Source organism: Xiphophorus couchianus, chromosome 8 (genome assembly GCF_001444195.1).
Source record: "Xiphophorus couchianus chromosome 8, X_couchianus-1.0, whole genome shotgun sequence".
Taxonomy (NCBI): Eukaryota; Metazoa; Chordata; class Actinopteri; order Cyprinodontiformes; family Poeciliidae; genus Xiphophorus; species Xiphophorus couchianus.
The window spans coordinates 16211989-16218309 of record NC_040235.1 but is presented as its reverse complement, the minus strand read 5'-3'; the positions used below and the strand labels follow the sequence as shown (position 1 = coordinate 16218309).

The following is a 6321-nucleotide window of genomic DNA, read 5'->3' as shown; positions in this document are numbered from 1 at the left end:
GTTTGCCCTGGCCAAGAGTCTCAGATTGCTGGATCAACAAAAATCTAAGATGCAGCAGTAGCAAACATGCAAACAGAACACGGGACCAAAGCCCACATTGATGGCTGAATCATTATGAGGCCCATTCTGAGAGGTTATGCACTTGTCCCAGTCTACATCAGGGGCCCGGGCAGCTCTAACATATTAAAATCAGCCAACCTTATATATGAGGACGGACTCACACAATGCACACACAGCACCAGCAGCAGGGCAGTAACTCAAGGCCAAAGGAGGAGGGTTATTTTTATCATGGGCAAAGGTGCCAAATCATGTTGGTATGAAGGGGGCTATATAAATGCAAATTGTATCGGTGGGCTATTAGTCCTGGAAAAGGTTTGTATGTAAATGCCCCTATAGGACCACAGCGGCGCACTCATCCAGGTCAGATTAGCTGGGCTTGTGGCAAATGTGCTGCTAACAGACAGAAGCGAGAAAGAGAAAGGGAATGCGATTGCCTTGTGGTAAATCGTGGAGAACAAGGTGAGAATTTGAGTAATTCAATGACCAAGATCTTTCTGTACGATTTACCGCACAGGTGAGAAAGACGTCTTGAAACTAGCTTCTTTGTGGACACCAAGGCAAAGGGGTTTTCACACTGAATCTCTTTACGATGTTTAGCTTTCTGCACCAAACCAGGACCTTAACTATGAAACTCAAGGGCCAGTTTGAGAAAGGAAAACATTAACAAACACGTCTATTGGATTTAATGGCAGAAATATGCTTTATGTTTGTAAATAAATGGAAACTGTTTCATACTCAAAATTTGAAAAACTTTATGATCATGAAAACTAAATCAGCCATTGTAAAAAATAAAAAAATAAAAAATACCATCACGCTGATGCACCGATTGAAAAGAGAGGATGTGATCACTGGAAATTATGATGTGTGGTGGTGCAATGTCGCCCTCTAGTGTTCACAAATTAGTCATACCAGCTTCAACAGGTTCTGTAAACCTCAAAAAGTGGATCTTTATTTATAAAACTACTAAAGGAAATTCTTGCTTGGACCTACAAAACAATATTACAAATATCTAAACAAAACTGCACTTACATATATACAGTACAACACTGAGGTCTGAGACAGCATGTGACATCTTCCTTGGTAGTATATTGGCATTTTTTTTTACTGGTAAGATTATGTTTTGTAAAAAACATAAACATATTGGCAAGAGTAACAATTAAAAAAACTAACACACTCTGCTGCCGCTGCATAACGTTCTCAAAATTACTGCATAGATCAAGTATAAAGTGCTTATGTAAGTTGGTCACCACTCACTGGTCATCTCTTCCGAAACTTTATATTTCTGCAAACCCAGGTCATCCCGTCCTGTTTGATAAAAGTGAGAAAAGAACCAAAATTATTAATTGTATTGATACACAGAATCTTGTCAAGTGAAATCTTAATCCTCCTCACAGCATGTTGTTGCTACTAATATGACTTAACGTGAAGTTAGTTTTCCTCCACACAAAACATTTGAATGCATTCATAATCTGGTTTCATCAACTTCTTCCATGTTTCTTTTCTGGATCCTTGATTTAATTCCTCTTGCCCAGAAAAATATGTTGAAATCTGAACTCATCAAGTATAAAGTGCTAGCTCATAATTCCAGTCCACATTTAGCTCTAACAAAGAGATTAAAATCTGACTTTGTTAGCCATCCGACTATCATCTTTTGGTCACATTAAAGCATTCGTGGAAATCTTTATCTCTTAACCTTTCTCTTTTTAACTCCAAATGTATGTTGTTTAGACAAAACAGGATATTCAGCAAATATTTCCTCATGGGGGTTATAATTTGTTTTAGAAACAAACTGTGATTTAACCTCTTGACCCCTGAGCCTCAGACTCAAAGTAAATTAAATGATTGGATCATTTTTAATGCAATTAGGAATATCACTAAAAGTTGTAATAATAATAGGATGTTGCAGTTGTGATCCTGCATGATCTTGAGAAAAATTCATGAGATCAGCACTTCCAAGAGCGATCAGGTAAAAAAAAAAAAAAAGATCAGGTAAAAATGCAGTAAAGATTGAGGCAAGACCAATACTTTGAAAATGTGTAAGACCAAGGTCAGTTTTGAGTACCACAATTGTGACAAAGTTCAAGGTGTGTAAAGGAATTTGTAAACCTAAAGGTACGTAGAGGGCAAAGTTACCAAAGTTATAAGACACGCTTCCAAAATATTTGTAGGAGTAGGAAACAGCATGATGACGTCTTCATTGCTGTTGTAGGCAGTATTGCAGTAGTTCTATTTAACAACAGGGTATTTATATCAGTAAATTGTAAATACAGGCCAAGCTGGTTGACAGAAAGCTACCGTGAATAATTGTATATGATTAACAGAACTCGCCATATTTCCTCTTATTCCTATGATGTCAAACCAGCGAATGTCCCTATTCCGGGTTCAAAAACTGACCGCAAAACACAGTTGTTGTTACTCAACAGCTCACTCCGTCTCGACCTCTGCTTATCGCACACTGTGTTTGCATGACACACTGTATTTACCTGCACTCCTTCTGCAGTGAGTGCTGAGCAGGCCTGCACCTGCCACATGCGATCCCGTATTGTGTGCAGGTTGAGACTCTCTGCCAGTTCCGACGCCGGAGAGGCTGTCATCAGGTCCTGCTTGTTGGCAAACACCAGCAGCGGCACAGCTGCAAGTTTCTCTTCTTCCAGCAACTCGGCAAGCTCCTGAGGGTAAAAAATGAAAACGGATATGCTTTGGTGAGCGTCTTAGCATATGCTGTAATTGCATAAAGTCTTTGCCAACTAGACCCACTCCTTAAATAAAGTAGTTTAAGTTTGTACTTCCAGGATGGTCTCTGGTGAATACCTAATCTAAATTTCTATTTGTATTGCCCTTTTCTTCAAGCAAAAGTAAATTATGTCTCACCAAACTTGTCTCTTCGAATCTTTTCCTGTCTGAGCTGTCAATCACATAGATCTGCAATCCAGAAAAAGAACATACTAAAGCAACATTATAAAAACTTACCTCTCAGTCAGCAGACTGAAAAGTATTTAAAAGTAAATCCTGGCTGAGAAGCTTGTACAACAATAATCATGTTTTCAGCTTGTTTTAAAATCATTTCCACCAAGAACAAGAAATGTTAAACCATAATCAACATTAGAGATGGTGGTGGTAGCATCAAGATGTGGGCTATTTTGCTGCCAGCAACGCTGGTGCCTTGCACAAAGTGAATGACATAATGGAGAAGTACGACTACATCTAAATTATTCAATTTCTCTAATCAAACAAACAGCTGGATGGTTGAAAAGTGGACATAATATGAAAGGTGTCGTGTTGGTTGTTGTTCCAACAGGACACTTGCCTTGACGTTTCCAAAGCAAGTCTGATTAAGTTTTTTGGAGACTAAAGTTCTTGATATCTGAAGTGTATGTAGATATCAAGAATTATACCAGAAGCTTGTTGATAGGTGCAAAAAGTTTAAAGCTTAAAAGCAACTTGCTATGGTATGATTAAACAAACATTAGTAGTGGTGTCTGTGTATTTTTCACCTTGGGTAAACCAGAGAAAGTCTACAGTACAGTGAATAAAATATTTTTGCAATATTCTGTATGGTCATTTCAGTCTCTAAAAGCCCCAAATTAAGATGCCATTCATGCCCATGATTAGTGTATGTAAACTTCTGACCAGCAGAAGATAGAATTACTTTTTTCTATTGCTAGAGTTTATGCCATATGAGAACATCAGACTGAACCTACCAGTACATCGGTGTTCTCAAAATAATTCCTCCAGTAAGGACGAATTTTGCGTTGCCCTCCAATGTCCCAAACGTTTAATTTGAACCCAGAAGACTGCACACTCTTTATATTGAAGCCCTGTTGGTGAAAGGCAACATAGATTAAGTTTAATGGGTAGTTCAGCCTCTCGCTAAGGAGGTGAACTGATGCATGACCTGACTGTTTGACTAGAAAATGAAGTAGTGGTATCTCACAATTTGACATTAACAGAGTGTTTCTGTGTGTGCGTGTGTATGGGTGTACTTGTGTGGGGGTGATGTGGCTGATATCTTCAGCTGCCAGCTGTTTGAGCAGCGTGGTCTTGCCGGCATTGTCCAACCCTAACAGCAGTAAGCGCACCTCCTGCTCTGGTGACTGCTTTAGTCTCCGAAGAATAGACAGCAGGCCCTGCAGGAGGATCACGGCGTATTAGAGACGGTTAAACCTCAGTGGGATGAGCGTTAATGAGATGACTTAGCAGTATCTTGCAAACTTTGAATAACCTCAAAAGCCAGTCTGGAAAAATCAACTCACTCAACCAACAGCTAAAAACATCTACAGCATGTTTGTAATAAAGTTTTTTTTTTGGATCCATTAGAACTGTCCAAATAATCAAAGAATGCTATTTAATTCTGTATTCTGTTTTCAAGCCTCCAGTTAGAAGATTTAACAAAAGCCTGAATACCAAGTGGGAAAGTCTAAAATTTCTTTACAAAACTTGTTATCAAAATCCAATATGGTGTCGTGTAGAGAAAACTAAGAGATATCTGCGGTTCAAATTGTTTATTATTCTTGTTAATGCTTCCACACTCAACTAAACTTGCTTACTTAGTTTAGTAAAAATGTGCATGCATTGTTAGAAAGAACATACAGAGAAAACCGTTGTTAGTTTGCTTTGCTAATAGCAGTTAACCTGGTCACTGACCAAATCAATAAATATACTAAACTAGGGTTTGAACTTGAAGCATTAAACAGGAAGCACATTAAGATAGTTTAAGATCTTATTTCAAGATCTACTTCTAACTCCAGAGGTAAACAGAGCACAAGTAGCCACTGGCATTTCATCTGATTCAGATTGCACAAGGAGTTCTCAAAATGTTCTCCTTGGCACTTTTAAGAACAAGTAGTTCTTAAAAGTAAACACTGCTGAGTTGAAGTAAACACTGCTGTGTTGAAACAGCTCATCATTTTTGAATGTTAGCATTCATTAACTTTACATCACAGTTAATTTATTAACATTTACATTGCAAATAACTGGAAAAATCATTTCTTTTACCACTACTGTAAAGGCAACCCACCCACCAGCAGTACTAGTAGTGTAGTTTGAGAACCATGGATGAAGAGAGCAAAGGATTTAGCTGTTAGTCTATAAAGTCGTCTATAAAGAAGCTCAAAGACGCTCTGAAGTCGACTGAGATTAGGCATCTGTAGAAGGTAGCATGCTAGGCTTTGATTATAGCAGAGTAATTTGCTGCTGCAGAAATGCTTGGTAATCTGTGGAATAAATGCACTAATATGTTCAGAAGATATTTGTAGGCATCAGCATTATAAAAGTTATTAATTTTGCTAATTTATGTTTTTTTTAAGTTTTGTGAGGTGGTTTTTGAGTTTGGAGAAATCTAATTGGTTAACTAGCCTTTTATCACTGCAGCTTTGACTTTACAGTCACAGTTACTTAATCAGGTATTATCTTGTTAGTTTATCCAGAGGGATATCTGATACAATTTACTAAATAGATTCTTGAACTAAAGCTAGCACTGAGAATGGAATAAAGCCCCAAGTGTTTATGACGGCCAACAGAATCAACTCTGGCCTCATCAACCTTACCAAGAGATATTTAGAACTCCAATAAATACCGCAGAACTAAATCAGTCTATAGCTATGAGAAACATGAGTTAGGCAGCCCAGGTTTTAAATATCTGCTCCTGCTGATAAGAATTGAGATAACTCACCATGGTGTCCACGGGTCCTATTGCGGTTGTTACTCAGCCTGAGTGGATTAACGTCTTCCTCACCATGTGTCTCAGCAGAACAGCTGCCTTTTTTTTTCAGGGAAACTCTGACGTCTGCATAAACAAAACAAAAAAGGATCCTTAAATAATCAAAATTATAATTTTTTAAAATTTTGTTTCTTGTATTCTCATTATTTAGTGTTTCCCGACTGTACAACAGCTGTTATTCTGCTTCTTTCAACTAAGTTTATTCATATCACACCACATAGCTAATGTAGTCTCAAAGATCTTTAACAGATTCATTTTATGTATAGAAATATAAAAAGAAATGTAGTTTGAATTTAATAAAACCAATCCAATTCATTCCAATACACAGATCAAACACAACTCATTATTACATAATAATATTCATAAAGCATAAGCATATATTGCTTCATTTACACAAAAAAAGGTGTACCACATTCAGATGTTACAGTTCTAAACACCGGCACTGGGATGTTTACTTCATGCATAACCTTTGTAAGAACTGCTTAGAGTTTGGGCTCAGTTTATGTAAAAACAATGGATTTTTTTACAAGCCCATTTGCCTT

General features: G+C 37.5%; 1 protein-coding gene across 2 annotated transcripts; it reads right to left on the bottom strand.

Annotated features, from left to right (window-relative positions):
- Positions 1-982: 982 nt before the first annotated feature.
- On the bottom strand, positions 983-5831 carry LOC114149901 (ADP-ribosylation factor-like protein 3). Of its 2 annotated transcripts, XM_028026010.1 has the most exons (6): positions 5732-5831; positions 4044-4187; positions 3762-3878; positions 2932-2982; positions 2544-2729; positions 983-1365 (listed from the first exon to the last, which is right to left on the bottom strand). In XM_028026010.1, the coding sequence occupies exons 1-6, from the start codon at positions 5732-5734 to the stop codon at positions 1318-1320; spliced, it is 549 nt and encodes a 182-aa protein (XP_027881811.1). In that variant the 5' UTR covers positions 5735-5831; the 3' UTR covers positions 983-1317. The 2 variants fall into 2 exon arrangements, with proteins under 2 accessions (XP_027881811.1, XP_027881810.1); XM_028026009.1 differs by lacking the exon at positions 983-1365 and having other exon boundaries at positions 2406-2729.
- Between the last annotated feature and the right edge of the window lie 490 nt (positions 5832-6321).